At 38.6% G+C, this 18,400-nt stretch overlaps 1 protein-coding gene across 3 annotated transcripts in view; it reads left to right on the top strand.

Annotated features, from left to right (window-relative positions):
• AFG2A (AFG2 AAA ATPase homolog A) overlaps positions 1–17,312 on the top strand; it is a 379,087-nt gene extending 361,775 nt beyond the window's left edge. For all 3 annotated transcript variants that reach the window (XM_011748818.3, XM_011748817.3, XM_011748822.2), the window contains one exon: positions 6,559–17,312. In XM_011748818.3, coding sequence (XP_011747120.2) covers positions 6,559–6,735 — 177 coding nt within the window. In that variant the 3' untranslated portion in view covers positions 6,736–17,312. The remainder of the gene's footprint in view (positions 1–6,558) is intronic.
• Positions 17,313–18,400: the final 1,088 nt, after the last annotated feature.

The following is an 18,400-nucleotide window of genomic DNA, read 5'->3' as shown; positions in this document are numbered from 1 at the left end:
GCCTCCTAAGTAGCATGACTACAGGCCCACACCATTACACCCAGCTCCATCTGCATTTTGAATGTGATGTCAGCAGAGTGATGAGCTTGTGGTGGTCCCTGGGTTCGGTGGAGACACACACACACACACACACTTATCTCATTAGGTTTTCCTATAAACTTTATAGGTAGTAATGAGAAAGGTCCTAGTTTAAATTGAAGGGTTTTTTCCCCTTAGTTTCTGTAGTATTCATTCCCAAATAGAGAGAGAGATGTTGGCAAATTTATCTGAAAAGACCTCACTTTTCCAAAGCTTAACACAGAAAGGAAAATCCCATAATCTTAGGTTAGTTTCATCAAGTGAGACAATAAATCGCCATTTGCATAATTTTATTTTAGCAAAGATTCCATTCTAATCCTCCAAAACAATCTACAGTCATGCGCCACATAATGACATTTCAGTCAACAATGGACCAAACACATGATGGTGGTCCCATAAGATTACAATATTATATTTTTGCTGTACCTTTTCTATGTTTAGATACACAAATACTTACCATTGCATTACAGTTGCCCGCCTACAGTATTTCAGTAACATGCTGTACAGGTGTGTAGTGTAGGAGCAATAGGATAGACCCTATAGCCTAGTGTGGAATGGGCTATTACCATCTAGATTTGTGTAAGGACACTATCTACACAACAATGAAAGCACCTAACAATGCACTTCTCAGAACATATCCCTGTTGTTGAGCAACACATGACTATATGTTACTACACTGTTTGTAAATTTTCTGAAGTCGTGCTCAATTCCAGTGCAGTTTTATTTTCTATGACACTACAACAAAGAAGCTCCTGTTCCTGTGGGATATATTTTGATACCTAAGAAAGCATCTCTCAAATATAACAAAAGCATAGTTGTATTCTTGCTAGAATTTCTAATTAATGTTAGAAATTAGTTCTACAGAAAGAACTAAATGCAGGGTAGTGCTCCAAACTGAAAACATAGCTTGAGATGAACATATATCAGAGTATTAAACAATTTTAGTTATTTACTTTCTCTTCATTCCAAGAACTTAAGAAGACCTGACAACATCTAGATCAGGGGTTTCCACCTCCAGGCCATGCACCGGTACTAGTCTACGGCATGTTAGGAACCAGGCCACGCAGCAGGAGGTGAGCAGTGGGCAAGCGAGCATTATCATCTGAACTCCACCTCCTGTCAGATCAGTGGCGGCATTAGATCCTCATAGGCGTGGGAACCCTATTGTGAACTGTGCATGCGAGGGATCTAGGTTGTGCACTCCTTATGAGAATCTAATGCCTGATGATCTGAGGTGGAACAAATTCATTCTGAAACCACCCCCACTCCCCCACACCCTGTCCATGGAAAAACTGTCTTCCACAAAACCAGTCCCTGGTGCTAAAAAGGTTGGGACTACTTACCTAGATTGTATGAAACATAAGTAATAAAAATACTGTAGATTGGCCATATCTGGGAAAGATGCACATAGCACGCATCTTTTTGAAAATGTACTTGTAGTTAAGTAACTATTCAGTTCAGCAAACATACCTTGACTATTTACATATCCAGAGCACAAGTGCCTTGGCTGCTGCCACTGTTGCTGCCCTTTGACTCCATTAAACACACTGGCCTTCCTTCTGTCCCCCGGGCCTCTCCCCATCTTCTCAGAAACACAAAGAATATGTTTATTCCTTGTGTTTCTGTCCTCCACCCCCTTCCTTTTCCTATTTTGGAACAGGGGAGAGCAAAAGTAAAAAGCTATGCTAATAAGCAAGAGCCATAATGTGCCCTGAGTGAGTTGTTTGGTATCTCCCAAAGTATGTGCCAAAGATCACCAGTAACCCATTTACAGATATTCTGCCAGAAATAGGAAGGGAAGAGTTCTATGGGAAACAATGAATGTCATTGTCCATTCTGGCTGCTATAACAAAATAGAATGGGCAATTTATAAATAATACAAATTTATTCTCACACTTCTGAAAACTGGGAAGTCCAAGATCAAGGTGCCAGCAGATTTGGTGTCTGGTGAGGGCCTATTCCTCATAGACATACCTTCTAGCTGTGTCCTCACATGGTGGAAGGAGCCTACCAGCTCCATCAGGCTTCTTTTGTAAGGGTACTAATTCTGTCAATGAGCACAGAACCCTCACAACCTAATCACCTCCCACAGGCCTCACTTCTTAATACTAGTAGCATTGGAGATTAAGTTTCAACATATAAATTTTGGAGAAAAACATTCAGACCATGCCATTGGCTTAAAGAAAATCAAACTGATCATCATTACTAGCCTTTGTAAAACCTTTAAAATTCTATTGTGCACCATGGGGAACAGAATATATACAGGTTAAGTGTCACTAATCTGAAATCTACAATGCTCCAAAATTCACAACTTTTAAGTACCAACATAACACACAAAAGAAATGCTCATTGGAGCATTTTGGATTTCAAATTTTCAGATTACAAATGTTCAACCAATAAGTAAAATGCAGATATTCCAAAATATGTAACATGTCTAGTCCCAGGCATTTCAGATAAGGAATAATCAACCTGTATAGTGTTGCCTAAAACTTATTTGACCATGGAACACTTCTGAACAGACACTGATTTCTTAAGGGAAATGCTGGCATGGGCCATGAGAAGAACAGGAGAGCTGCACTTTTCTTGGGAAGTGTTATGTCATATCTTGGAACTCAGGCCACAGTAAGTGGCTCCCAGAGCAAATAGAAACCAGCCATCATGGACATCCTAAGAATTGATCTGTTTCCAGATCTACAATTTTATTTGGGGTAGGAGAAAAGAACCAATAATCCAGTCAATGCTTTTGCTTTTGGAATTTCTACTAAGAAGCCTTTTCATGAGGAAAAAATAAAAACAAAAGGAACTTTTAGGAGTTGCGCTCTGTCAGCTGCTTGTGCATCAGCTGCTTGTGGATTTGGTTCAGAGCTTTAGAGAGGACTGGCATTGACTAGCTTTCACTGTCATTGTGGCCCACATGACTTTGAAAACACTATCATTGTTAATTTTAGTTATATTTGATGGTAGAATTATTATTTTTTAAAAAAATTTCTCCCGTCTACTGAGGCTAGTTCAATGTAATCCGTGTTTTCTTCTTCCCACCTTGCTGTTTTTCTGCTCATTTTATTACCGCTAGTCCTTTTCCTTACCTGTATGCATGTCTCAGTTCTGTTCTTCACACTTTGGTTTCCAAAGCTGTAATTTATTCCTTCTCTCCACACTAAAGCCCTTTCCATTTGCCTCCCTGACAGTACTTCTAATACCACGGCACACACGGCATTTAACTTATGTGCATCCACTACTGGTTTGTGAGCATGGGAAGACAGGTGCTAAGTCTTAGACATGCCTGGATCTTCCACCTGGCTTCATATAGTTATCGCACAGAGTAGCTATTCACTGGATGTTGATTAATGAAAGAATGACTGGCTAATTATTTGTAGTGTCCTGTTTACATTTCCCTCAGTTACTGGCTGTATATTGCTAAGTAAATGTGATAGGAAAGTAAGAGTGGCAGAAGAAGATGACCTTATTGACTAGTTCTTCAGAGCATCCTTTATAAATAAAAATAAACAGAGTAATGTCTATTGAAGCAAGTGTTGAATTCAGGCAGTGTTTCTCCCACCCTAGGACATACAGACAGCTGCAGTCCTTCCTCTACACAGAAGACGACACGTTCATATGAGGTCCTTGAGTACCCATGTTTCTCTTTTCATTAACTCTCAAAAGTTCTCTAGGTCATCCCTATCTAATCCAAACATTAGTGATCTGGTCAAAACTCTGTCCAAGTTTTCTATATCTCACAGTTTCATAGTTCTCCAAGCTAGATGGAATGGTTTATTAAGAGTCAGGGGAGTACTAAATATAGTAGGAGAATTTTTTCTCAAATGTTGACATATACTAGAGGCCCCAAGTTACAAACATCCACACTTCAAGTGCTCACTACTTCTCTAACCATAACTGATCACTAATACCTGCTTTGTCACTACCATGTAAGCTACCACAAAACAACAATTTATAGCTCATAGAAAAATCTATAGAATCAGGCCGAGCGTGGTAGCTCACGCCTGTAATCCCAGCACTTTGGGAGGCTGAGGCGGGCGGATCGCGAGGTTAGGAGATCGAGACCATCCTGGCTAATATGGTGTAACCTCGTCTCTACTAAAAATACCAAAAATTTACCCAGTCATGGTGGCGGGCGCCTGTAGTCCCAGCTACTCAGGAGGCTGAGGCAGAAGAATCGCTTGAACCCAGGAGGTGGAGGTTGCAGTGAGCCAAGATTGCACCACTGCACTCCAGCCTGGTGACAGAACGAGACTCTGTCTCAAAAAAGAGAAAAATCTATAGAAGCAAATGTGAAGGAAAGAAAGTGGATCTTCTAAGAGGAATTGCCCAGGGGAACTGACCCTAAGGACAGCCTTCTAGGCCCTAATGATACAACACTTCCCACTACCTACATTTATTTACCACGCTGGGTTAGGCTTCCTGAGGTTCCAGTGATTACAGGAGTACAATCATTTCTTCTTCTGCCAGTTTGATTACTTTGTGTTGAGAGTGGAAGCCTATCTGACAATTGGTTCCCTTCCTCAGATATGCCAGCTGGGCAAACCACCCATCTAGCCATGTGAACCAAAACCCAGAAACTTTGAGAGGTTCCAGGCAGCCTTTTGGTTACCTCTCTTTTTCTCAACCCCCTTCTTTTTCCACGCCCCACCCCAGCCACCATGGTACACACGCTCATCTGACCACTCTATTGGATGTGTTTCCATCTGACTTTACATATACCCCTATTAGCAAGACCACTGCTGTGCAAAAACAGGGATACATCAGTCATATAGCAAATGAATTAGTACAGTAATTAGTCTTTGTGCACTCACATAGTAGGTGCTCAATAAATGTTTCCAACCATTATGTGCCAGGCTCTGTATTCTCTGAGGGAGTCTCAGCTATGAGGTTGGGGGAGGTATGCAGGAGACAGAAAGAGAGCTCCGCCACCTGGCAGGAAATGTAGTGCTCTTTGCCTCTTCCAGTGATTCTTCAGCCTTTTTAGCCTTGCAACCATTGCTTCAAATTCTTGTCCAGATGAAAGAAGTGCTGCTCAGAGAGGTGTGGGAGGGGACTCTTCCCACTTGGTCCCTTCACCTCCCTTTGTAGAGATCCCCTTAGAACACAGTGGAACCATCGGATAGCCAGTTTACCATGCTGGGCATTTCACAGGCTTTTACTGTGCTTATTAATTATCACATTCTTGTTTTCAAAAGAGCTCTTTTTGCACCAGAACATGTGATAAAGTGGTTTCACTAATCCCTTGAAGTTTTGTTTTTTCCTTCAACAAGATGATAGCCACTCTTTTTTTTCAGAAAAACATTAACATGCATAACCACTATAGTTAACTTCAGTGCTCATTAATGAAGCCCAGAACTAATAGTTACATTGTGGTAATTTGACAAAGCCATCTAAATCTATGCATGTTTTTGAAAGCTCCCTAAACATGCTGCTAAATCCCCTAAAAAGCTACTAAACTGCTTTGGCAGCCATTAGCCTAGCATAAGCAGAGGAACTCTTTTCAGTGAGTGAACAAACAGAGAAAATATGCTGAATGGCTGGACAAATGTGTTTCAGCTGGCCCTTTCATTTACCGATATAAGGGCGCAGTCAATATCAATCACTGTTTTCCCTGTGGCCCTGAAAATCACAGTATCTCTTTTCATCCCCCAAGCTCTTTTCACTACCATAATGTGTCTTTAGAATGACACTGGCATCAGCCTGCTTCCGCTGTCTGAAGTCCAGAAAGCTTAAAAACACATTTCAGGATTCTTGAACCTTCCTCCCCTTCCGTTTTCCTACTGCCTCCTCCCTCCTCCCTCTGCATCCATTCCGCCCCCTCCCCAGATTCTTTTCAATTCTTCCAGCTTTCCTGGCTGAGTAAACAGCATTCACTTCTCTGTTCTAATGCAGCTCTCCAAAGTAAATGTTGACAACCCTATCTGATATTCCTGAGATTTAAGAACTCATTAAAGAGATACACATAAAGAAATGCTTTTACATGTGGGTAAGACATCAAAGGTTGAAAGGAATGTGGAAACTGCTATGACACGGTGTGTTGATGAGCAGGGCCTCACTCTGTATCAGAATATCTCCCCGCTCTGCCCTCCCTTGACCATTGGCTCCTGCCTCCCCCCACCACATAGACACATGCATCCTTTGCTATCCCATGTTAAAAGTATGTGTGTGCACAGCTACCTACCCTTACAGTTAAGAGCAAATGCCCTTAAAAGAAAATGCCACTTCTTAGATATCTTTTGGCACTCCTGGTTCTGAGTACTTAATACATTGCTTTGGGATGAAGGAAAGAACAGAATGCTCTGTATATGATTACCTTTTATCTTTTTGAAAACTTGAGTGGACTAATTCTTGCAGATAAATTTTAGCAATGGGCATTTAGTTGTAGATGTTACCACAGATGAATATTTGGAATATTATGTTTCTAAAAGAGTATTGATTGTTTTCTACCTCCTTTTATTTACTTATTTTTTAAAAATTCAGATTGTAGCCGTCTGCAGAGAGGCAGCTCTTCTGGCTCTGGAAGAAGACATTCAAGCCAATCTCATCATGAAAAGACATTTCACTCAGGCCTTGAGCACTGTGACACCTAGAATTCCTGAGTCATTGAGACGTTTTTATGAAGATTATCAAGAGAAGAGTGGGCTGCATACACTCTGAGAAAATATATATATTCAAAATGATGAAAATCCTTTCCAGAGAAAATTTGTTTCTTTTTAAAATTTTTTGAGAGTGTTAAAAAAAATTTTTACTAGGCAAAATGTTTGAAGTATATTCAGTAGAATTTAGGGGCTTTGGTTCTTACAGGTTTTCAACTCATGTAAGTACAGTGACAATATCTCTGAGCATAAGTTTCAATCAGTTTTATCTGGAAATTTGTGGTGCGGTTTAAAAATCAAATGTTTAGCGTTTTCATTTGTGACCTAGTCTGTTCATCCCATGAAGCGATTTCTTTTTCCAGAATCTGTTTGAGTGTCTTTCTAAAAATCTGTTTTTGAGTGTCTTTCTAAAATGCCAAACGTGTTGGCATCAGTTTTATACAGGGATATAAAAAATGTATGTGGATAAATTTTTTTTAATCTTTATTTTTGAAGGCCAGTCAGTAATTTGGCCCAATGTGCCAGCCAGGCTTATGTGGCCTTGTTTTCAAATATGCATATATGTGTTATTAAAATTCACAGATGCATTTTTGCTTTAGTCTTCTTAATCTCTACCTATGGCCAAAAAAAATTTTTGAGAGATATTTTGAATAATACAATGCCCTTTGAAAGTTAGAAAACAAAATGTAAGTGTAAGCCCACTCTAAGCCTAGAGCAGTAGGCTTGGGATTTTGTTGTTGTTGTTTTGTCTTGTTTTTTTGTTTGTTTGTTTGTTTATGAGACAGAGTCTCACTCTGTCACCTAAGCTGGAGTGCAGTGGCATGATCTCAGCTCACTGCAACCTCCGCCTCCTGAGTTCAAGCAATTCTCCTGCCTCAACCTCCTGAGTAGCTGGGATTACAAGCGCGCACCACCACACGCAGCTAATTTTTGTATTTTTAGTAGAGACAGCATTTCACCATGTTGGCCAGGCTGGTCTCGAACTGCTGGCCTCAGGTGATCCACCCACCTCAACCTCCCAAAGTACTGGGATTATAGGCGTGAGCCACTGCACCTGGTCAGGTTATTTTTCTTTTTAATAAAATGCTACTAATAAATCATATGATGCACTCATGTTTTTACTTAACATATTTTCAGGGTACTAGTAAACTTTTTAGTTCAAAGATAGACCAAATTGTACTCTTTTTTTTTTTTTTTTTTTTTTTTTTTTTGAGACAGGAGTCTCGCTGCCCTGTCGCCCAGGCTGAAGTGCAATGGCGCTATCTAGGCTCATTACAAGCTCTGTCTCCTGGGTTTACTTACGCCATTCTCCTGCCACAGCCTCCCGAGTAGCTGGGACTACAGGTGCCCGCCACCATGCCTGGCTAATTTTTATTTTTATTTTTATTTTTATTTTGTATTTTTAGTAGAGATGGGGTTTCACCATGTTAGCCAGGATGATCTCGATCTCCTGACCTCGTGATCTGCCCGCCTCGGCCTCCCGAAGTGCTGGGATTACAGGCATGGCCACCGCTCCCAGCTGCCAAATCGTACTCTTAAGCATATTAAGTTGCATTCTAAATATGTATATTTATGCTTCTTATTGTTTATCCTCAGGATTTCTTCACACTTTATTACTTCATAAATACTCTTGGAAAAGCTTTCAGAAAGTGATTCTCTGACTTCAGATCAGAAACTGGCAATGGGAAGAATGTGCACTTAAACTTGATCGCTGTAGCTCTTTGAAAATTCCCAGAAAGACAGATCAGACAAGAAATACCTGATTATCAAAATAATGGGCTATACAGTTTTGTAGTGGCATATGTTCCTTGTTGTTTGTTTGTTTGTTTGTTTGTTTGTTTAGAGACAGGGTCTTGTTCTGTCACCCAGGCTGGAATGCAGTGGCACGGTCATAGCTCACTACAGATTCAAACTCCTGGAGTCAAGTGATCCTCCTGACTCAGCCTCCTGAATAGCTAGGAAAACAGGTGCACACCGCCATGTCTGGCTAATTTTTTTTTTTAAACAGAGAGAGTCTTGCTGTGTTGTCCAGGCTGGTCTCCAACTCCTGGCCGTGGGTGACCCTCCTGCCTCAGCTTCCCAAAGTGCTGAGATTACAGGTGTAAGCCACCATGCCCAGCCTGTGGTGACATATATTCTGAAGTCACATCTCAAATATTTCATCCTCAAATATATTTACATCCTCAAAAATACCAGATTTTCAAGACAACACTGGTTTACCAGTACATAAACCCACCCAGGGGTCAAAGAATATTACCATTTAAAACTGTGTTGTCAAATACAATAACCATTAATTATATCTGACCATTTTAATTAAATTAATTAAAATTAAATAATATTTATGAACTAGTTTATCAGACATATCAGCCACATTTCAAATGCTTAGTAGCCACATCTGGCAAGGGTCTGCCTCACTGGAGAGAGTAGAAAACATTCCCATCATTCAGAAGGTTCTCTTGGACGCTGCAGATCTGGAAAATAAGACTTCCATATCGAAATAAATACAACCTCAAAACTTTTATGCTCTGTGTTCCCTTTAGTTGTTATTTACATAGAAAATCATGAAAAGAGAGAGGACCTTACCTTCTTCCCTATTAAATATATGGCTAAGGGCATAAGAAAATAAGAGGAAAACTTATCCCTCAGGGCCTAAACAAGAAAATGAAAGAAATCTCATTCCCAATAAAATAAAAACCAGAAGCTTGAAATGACCCTGGGGCAGGAGGCTGGGTGGTGGGGAGGAGGGTAGCAGTCCCAATCAACAAGTTTAGATATTAATGGCCACTCAAAGCCCTCAGCCCATATAACATGAAGTTACAACTGAGCTCTGCACATAATGCTCAAGCTCTTTAATAACCAACACTCTCAGCACAAGGGTAGACAAGAAAAGAAAAATCTCCTGCTGGCCAGGAAGACCACAAGGAGCCTTTCTGACTTGGCCTGTGCTTTTGATTTTTAAAACATTTTTAAAAAGAGGCCTCTCGAGGCCGGGCGCGGTGGCTCACGCCTGTAATCCCAGCACTTTGGGAGGCCAAGGCGGGCGGATCACGAGGTCAGGAGATCGAGACCATCCTGGCTAACACGGTGAAACCCCGTCTCTACTAAAAATTCAAAAAATTAACTGGGCATGGTGGCGGGCGCCTGTAGTCCCAGCTACACCGGAGGCTGAGGCAGGAAAATGGCGTGAACCCGGGAGGCGGAGCTTGCAGTGAACTGAGATCCGGCCACTGCACTCCAGCCTGGGCGACAGAAGGAGACTCCATCTCAAAAAGAAAAAAAAAGAGGCCTCTCTGAGAATTCTGACTATGAGCTTACCTGCCCATGGCTTCAGGATTTGAATTCACACTGCCTTCAAATTCATGAAACCTCAAAACCTACAAATTAACTTAAAAACGTGGAGCCAACCTACAAATGCCCTGGAGGTAACTAGCACTTGCACTAGTTAGAGGAATGTATCCTCATCTCACAGGATTCCAAAAGCTAATGCCCAGCTTACCAAGGGCTTGTAATCTCACAGGATGTGAAGCAGTGGGGCCTCAGATCTGCTGATGGGAGCGTAGATTGGTACAATCACTTTGGAAGGCAACTAGCTATCTAGCAATGTTGAAGACCCTATAATCTAATGGTTCTCCTAGGTGCATATCCCAGAGCAAGTCTCACGTTAGGGCAGTGAGATAGCGAACAGGAAAGTTCATAGTACTATTATTTTTAAGTAGTAAGAACCTGGAAACAATCTAAATATCCATCAATAATAGATTCATATGATAGGCATACAATGGAATACTGTGGCAATAAAAAATATTTGGAGCTACATATGAAATAGGGATGAAACAGATGAACAAAGAATAATGTTTTAGAAGAATATGATATTTAAAATTTGAAGCATGAAAAATATATGTTTATGTGGGCATATATAGTGGAAGAATAAATGAAAAGAAAAGCACCAAATACTGGCAAAGAATTTCCTCAGGGGAGAAAAGTCAAACTGCTTCAATTGTGTCAGTAATGTTTCATATCTTAAGGTGGACGATGGGAATATAGGTGCTGATTTAATATAGTCTGTACTTTTTGTGTACCTAAATATTTCATGATAATTTTTTAAAGATGGGCCTTAAACCAATACAGTCATACCATTTAACTCAGTTCCATGAATTTACAATGCAATCCACAGTGCCCACAACCCCATGTTTCTGGAAAATCAGGAGTACTGGGTACAATGGAATAAAATGCAAGAAGGCAAATAAGAGATCAGGCTTTTAGGACCTAGGAAACAAATTGAGAGAAATTTGTTGCTGAAAGTAATGTCTAGATGACACTCTCATTACCTGACAGGATGGGAGACATTATGTCTGGGAATAAGACATCTATTTCCATAGCACTTTAGCCCTGCAAAGGAATTGGAAGTTATGAATTTTTAAAGATTTTAGAATATTATATCTTTAGTCTCTCATAAGCCAGTTATTTATATCTCCACATAGCCCATTATTACCATTGAAAAGGCATGCAATTCTTCTATTTGAAGCTTGTTCCCTTTTTACAAAAGAACTGGTAAAAATCTGAGTCACACAAAAGAGCAGGTCAGGTGTCACTAATAACAGTTTACCTCAGCTTCATCTCTATGAAGGTTTTACTTCTAATCCCAGAGTCTCATGTTTATGTATTTACAAGAGTGTATGAAAGCTGGGCATGTTGGCACACACCAGTAGTCCCAGCTACTCAGGGGGTTGAGGTGAGAGGATCACTTGAGCTCAGGAGTTTGAATCCAGCCTGGTCAATGTAGCGAGATCCTATCTCTTGAAAATAAAAAAAAAAGGAAAACAGTATATGATCCTATTATTTAGGTTTGTGTGTGATAGAATATATGGTATGTAGTTCACAGAAAATTTAAGTTCAGCAAGGAAAGAAAATGGCCAGCTTCCTGTCTTAGGAAGACAATTTACTTTTTGGCATCTGTTTGGTCGAAAGTTTGCCTTTGATCCAGATTCTTTCGGATGTCAGGGATATTCACATTGACATGTCTTTTCAGTGTTCCAGGAGATTTTAGTTTGAATAGTACAATTTTTTCTTCTTACAACAAAACTTAGAGCGGCTTCTAACTTATTTCTTCATGGCCAAGAAACTATCCTAACTTAGCCTGATAAATATTTAGTTCTGTCTTATTTCTAATGTGTAAAACAGGTTTTAAAAATAATATATAGATTTTGCATTTATAAAAAAAGATTTAATTTATAGAACCAAACTTGAACATATGTTTAATTTAGCCTAATCAGAAGGTTACAGAAAAAGTTGCTGTAAAGATAGAATAAAAGTGTTGTACTGGTCTGTTTTTACTGAAGTTCCAGAATGTGAGGTTATTAGAGTCTTGGCTTATTGTGTCATGTTTTCCTGAATGCTTCCTTTGATGATGAGCACACAGCAAAGCATCCTTTGATATTATGTATGGATTAAATTAACACTGGTTTCCAAATGTGGTCCACATAGAAATTCTAATGTTACAAAATTGCCTTTCTTCCTTGGATTTTCATTATAACAGTTGTGTGCATACATAGACCTTTTACCTAATGTCTTTATCAAATATACCCCTTACTCCAATAAATTTTAGCAGAAAGAGATGTTATAGGGTTTTGAGAGTCCTACAAAATCATATGGAAATTTGTAGACTTCTCTTTCAGGATTTAGTGATAAACATTTCTGGAAGGATGGTTTCTTTTTCAGGATTTAGTGATAAACATTTCTGGAAAGATAGTTAAGTGTCACACCCACACACAGCAAAACCCAAGGATATGAAAATTAAAAACAAAAATAGAAACATAGAATTCATCTATGCTTAAAATAGGGAACAAATATAACACATATTACAGATTTCAATTTTGGACCAACTTAAAAAGGATCCAGGAAGTTTTACATGTACTGTGCTTGACAATACATTCAATGTGATAGGAAATACCTTGTTTACTTGGTTTCAATACACCATCAATTGTAAGCCTCACTATTTAAAAACATCTTCTAGAAAAAAGATAAAGTACTATAATATTGATTTGCATGTTAGTAGTATTACATACTGATTCCAGAAACATTAAAATGTGAACAATATGTACAATAAAAATCGATGAAATACAGTTAAATGCAAAGGAAATTGACATGCAATAATACATTCAAATATTTTATCATACACCCACAGCCATTTAAATATTACTTGCACCCAACATAATTATAGGCAATAAGAAAATTGCAACAAGCAAATAGGAGAATTAAAGATACTGAATGCAGATTATTTTGGGGCAATGAATAATCACAAAGCGAAATATCCCAAATGAAAATAGCAGGGGAACTATGCCAAAAATGTGGGGCGAGGGGGAAGGTTGGGAGGAGGAGAGAAACAAAACATCAAAAGAAAGCTGGGGTACATTTGGAAGAAGGAACATTTTCTGAGGAAAGAGGAAAAAAGTTTAGAATACAATGGCTTTGAAGTCTCAAAAAAAGTTAAGAAAACATGGATGATGTGATTCAGAAGATAAAATAATTGAGTCAGATTTAAAGAGAATTAACAGCAAAGGAAAAGGATTAAGAAGAAAAATAATACTCTAATGTAGCCTTTGATTCAGAAGTTCCACATCAAACCATTTATCATTCAGATATACTTCCACAATTACAAAATGATATGTATAAAAATTTTTCATTACAGCTTTGTTAAAATATTCGACACAATTCAATTATCCATAAGGGCTATGTAAATAAAGTATGGTACATCCATATAATGGAACATTATGCTGCTATAAAAAAGAAAAAGTTATGACCTAGTATAGACATTATCTCCAAGATACAGTGGATCTGAATACTAACTAATAACAAATATGTTTAAACTCTGCAAATAGAGAATGCACATCATTTTATACTCATGATACATATAACTATAGGGTACATGCACACACATATATAACAATGTATTTGCTAAAGTAGATATGGTGCAGAATGTACTTTATAACTACCATGACATAAAACTAAAGTAATGTAGAAACAACAATTACAACAAAAATCAACCAATTAAAAGCTCAAAACTAATTTTTAAGTGATTCCTTAAAGAAGAAATCGACATCAAAATTGGAGAATATCTAGAAAATAATAATGAAAGTACTGTATGTTAAAATCTACGGGCCACAATTAACATTCTACACAGGATAATTTGTACACCTGAATGCTTTCCTTAATAGAATAAGATCAACTGAATTAAGCATTCTACTAAAAACTTAACATTTTTTTAAAAACTACACAACCCCAAAAAATGTAAAAGCTGAAATCAATAAATTAAAAAACAGTAGAAGTGGTCAGTCCAACAGCTCATTCTTTGAAAAACAAACTCTAAAACAAAACAAATCATTCTTTTTTGTGTTCGACAGAATGATCCTCCAAGTATGTCCATGTCCTAATCCTCAGAACCTATGCATGTGTTTGTTATGTAGCCTTCAGATGGCAAAAGGAACTTTGCAGATGTGATTACATTAAGGATCTGGATAGGAGATTCGCCTTAATTTTTCTAGTAGGCCCAGTGTAGTCACAAGGATCCTTATGTGGGAAAGATGGAGGCAGGAGAATCAGTCAATGAAGCCAAGGTCAGAGAGAGAGATTTGAAGATGCTCCACAGCTGGATTTGAGGATGGAGAAAGTGCCCATAAGCCAAAGAAAGCAGGTGGCCTCTGGAAGCTGGAAAAGTCTAGGAAAGGGATTCTTCCCTAATGCTTCTAAACCACAGCTCTACCAACATCTTGATTTCAGCCCCATTTTATAGACTCATTTCAGACTTCTGACCTCCAGAACTGTGAGATAATACATTTGTGTTTTAATCCACTAATTTGTGATATGTTATAGCAGAAATTGAAAATTACTACACTTTCTAGATTGCTTTTTAAAAGATAACAAAAACATCTGTAGCATTTTGATATACCAATGACAATCAAGCTGAGAATCAAATCGAGAACACAATCCCATTCACAATAGCTACAAAGAAAAAGTAAAATATCTAGGAAGATACTTAACCAAGAAGGTGAAAAATCTCCACAAGAAAAACTACAAAACACTGATGAAAGAAATCATAGATGATACAAACAGATGGGGAAAATGCCATATTCATAGATTGGAAGAATTAATATTGTGAAAATGACCATACTGCCCAAAGCAATCTACAGACACAGTGCAATCCCTATCAAAATGCCAACATCATTTTTCACAGAATTAGAACAATCTTAAAATTAATATGTAACCAAAAAGGAGCCCAAATAGCCAAAGCAATCTTAAGCAAAAAGAACAAAGCTGCTGGCATCACATTATCTGACCTCAAACTATACTACAAGGATATAGTAACCAAAACAGCATAATATTGGTATAAAAACAGATCAATGGAACAGAATAGAGAACTCAGAAATAAAGCCACATATCTTTGATAAAGCCAACAATCTTTGACAAAGCTGACAAAAACATACACTGGAGAAAGGACACCCTTTTCAGTAAATGGTGCTGGGAAAATTGGATTGCCATAAGTGTAAGAATGAAATTGGGGCCGGGCGCGGTGGCTCACGCCTGTAATCCCAGCACTTTGGGAGGCCGAGACGGGCGGATCACGAGGTCAGGAGATGGAGACCATCCTGGCTAACACGGTGAAACCCCGTCTCTACTAAAAAATACAAAAAACTAGCCGGGCGAGGTGGCGGGCGCCTATAGTCCCAGCTACTCGGGAGGCTGAGGCAGGAGAATGGCGTGAACCCGGGAGGCGGAGCTTGCAGTGAGCTGAGATCCGGCCACCGCACTCCAGCCTGGGTGACAGAGCGAGACTCCGTCTCAAAAAAAAAAAAAAAAAAAAAAAAAAAGAAAGAAATTGGACCCCTACCTCTCACCATATACAAAAACCAACTCAAAGTGGGTCACAAACTTAAATGTGAGACCTGATACTGTAAAAATACCAGAAGAAAACCTAGGGAAATTTGCTGGACATTGGTCTAGGCAAAGAATTCATGACTAAGACCTCAAAAGCACAAGCAACAAAAACAAAAATAGACATATGGGACTTAAGTAAACTAAAAGGCTTCTGCAGAACAAAAGGACAGAGTGAACAAACATTCTGAAGAATGGGAGAAAATATTTGCAAACTACGTATCCAACAGAGAACTGATACTCAGAATTTACAAGGAACTCAAATAACAACAGCAACAAAATAACCCCATTTAAAAGTGGGCAAACTGGTGGGAATATAAACTAGTACAACCACTATGATCCAGCAATCTCACTAGTGGATATCTACCCAGAGGAAAATAAATCATTATACGAAAAAGATACTTGCTCATGCATGTTTATAGCAGCATAATTCACAATTGCAAAAATGTGGAACCAACCAAAATGCCCATCAATCAACGAGTTGATAAAGAAACCGGGGGGGGTGTGTGTGTGTGTGTCTGTGTGTGTGTGTGTGTGTGTGTGTGTGTGTGTGTGTGTATACCATGGAATACTGCTCAGCCATAAAAAGGATTGAATTAATGGCATTCAAAGCAACCTGGATGGGATTGCAGACTGTTATTCTAAGTGAAGTAACTCAGGAGTGGAAAACCAAACATCATATGTTCTCACTTATAAGTGGGAGCTAAGCTATGAGGATGAAAAAGCATAAGAATCACACAATGGACTTTGGGGACTCAGGAGGAAAGGATGGGAAGGGGGTGAGCAATAAAAGACTACAAATTGAGTTCAGTGTATACTGCTTGGGAAATGGGTGCACCAAAATCCCACGAATCACTGAAGAACTTAGGTAACCAAATACTACCTGTTTCCCAAAAACCTATGGAAATAAAAAATTTTAAAAATAAAAAGTGAGCAAAGAACATGAATAGACATTTTTCAAAAAAAAAAGAGAAATGATCAACAACCATATGAAAAAATGCTCAACACCACTAATCATCAGAGAACTCCAAATTAAAACCACAATGAGATATCATCTTACCCCAGTCAGAATGGCTATTATTAAAAAGAAAAAAAAAAAAGACATTGGTGACGCTGCAGAGAAAAGGGAGTGTTTATATACTCTTGCTGGGAATATAAATTAGTATGTCTGTGGAAAACAGTATGGAGATTTCTGAAAGAACTGAAAGAACTACCATTCAATCCTGCAGTCCCCCTACTGGGGATATACCCAAAAGAAAAGAAATCGTTATGTCAAAAAGATACCTGCACTCATTATGTTCATAACAGGACTATTCACAATAGCAAAGGTATGGAATCAACCTAAGTGCCCATCAGCAGATGAGTGGATAAATAAATTGTGGCATATATTTTACCATGGTATACTATTCAGCTATAAAAAACATTGAAATATCTTTTGCAGCAACATGGATGGAACCGGAAGCTGTTATCTTAAGTGAAAATTCAGAAAAATACTGCATGTTCTCACTTCTAAATGAAAGCTAAATAAAGCACACACATTGGAGACTTGGAAGTGTAGGAGGGTGGGAGGGGGTGAGGGATGGGAAATTACATAATTGGTACAATGTACAGTATTCGGGTGATGTTTATACTAAAAGCCCAGACTTCAACACTATGTGGCAAATCCCTGTAACAAAACTGCACTTACAGTCCCTAAATTTATACAAAAATAAAGACAATAAAACCACAAATAAAATTATTAAGAAGGAACCACATTTATGAAGGAAATAAAAAGTTTGGTTACCTATGCTAATAAAAACACTGGTGATGTTTTTGTTGTTGTTTTTGTTTTTGAGACAGAGTCTCGCTCTGTCACCCAGGCTGGAGTGCGGTGGCACGGTCTCAGCTCACTGCAACCTCCACCTCCCAGGTTCAAGGGATTCTCCTGTCTCAGCCTCTTGAGTAGCTGGGACTACAGGGGCCTACCACCACGCCCGGCTATTTTTTGTATTTTTAGTAGAGATGGGATTTCTCCATGTTGGCCAAGCTGCTCTGAAATTCCTGACCTCAGGTGATCCACCTGCCTCGGCCTCCCAGAGTGCTGAGATTACAAGCTTGAGCCACCACGCTCGGCCTGAAATTGATTTTTATACAGCTACTTCTCAAAACATCCTTCAGCACAGATGACTTTATATGCAAAAATTTTTTCAGATTTTTCAACCCAGTCATTGTTATGCTATTTTAACTGTTGATGGCATAAAGAAAAAGCAAGTTTTTCTAGTTCTTGTTATGACTAAAATGGTGCTAAGCCCCCTTTCAGTAACTATGTATCGAAGTCTCTAAAAGAAGGACCTAAAAAATTATTACTCAAGTCAAATAATCATTTAACATATGAATAAATCAAAGTAGAAAACAATAAGTTGGTCTTGGAATTTAACATCATTTCTCATTTAAAAAAAAAGTAAGGATAACATTAACATGTTAAAAATAATACTCCTAAACCAATAGCTAATAACATAAATATCAGAAGCTAGAATGAAGGTCCATTATCACCACTTTTGTTCATTATTCTTTGAGCATAAGTCAATGCAGTCCAACCAGGGAATAGAGTCAGAACCCCAAAATAATTAACTGAAGGATTATGTAAATGTGTCCCCATACCTAACTGTTGTAACAAAATAAGGTCACATTTCCTTTAATATTCAATTTATGTCTGAGTCTTTCTCCCACCAATCACCACAAGCCCCTTCTACCAATTTCACTTCCTCAAATACTTTCTGGGACTCACTCCCTGATTAGTTCTTTAAGTTTGTTAAGTATAT

The sequence above is a fragment of the Macaca nemestrina genome, chromosome 3, assembly GCF_043159975.1.
Source record: "Macaca nemestrina isolate mMacNem1 chromosome 3, mMacNem.hap1, whole genome shotgun sequence".
Lineage (NCBI taxonomy): Eukaryota > Metazoa > Chordata > Mammalia > Primates > Cercopithecidae > Macaca > Macaca nemestrina.
This window is presented reverse-complemented; position numbering and strand designations above follow the sequence as displayed.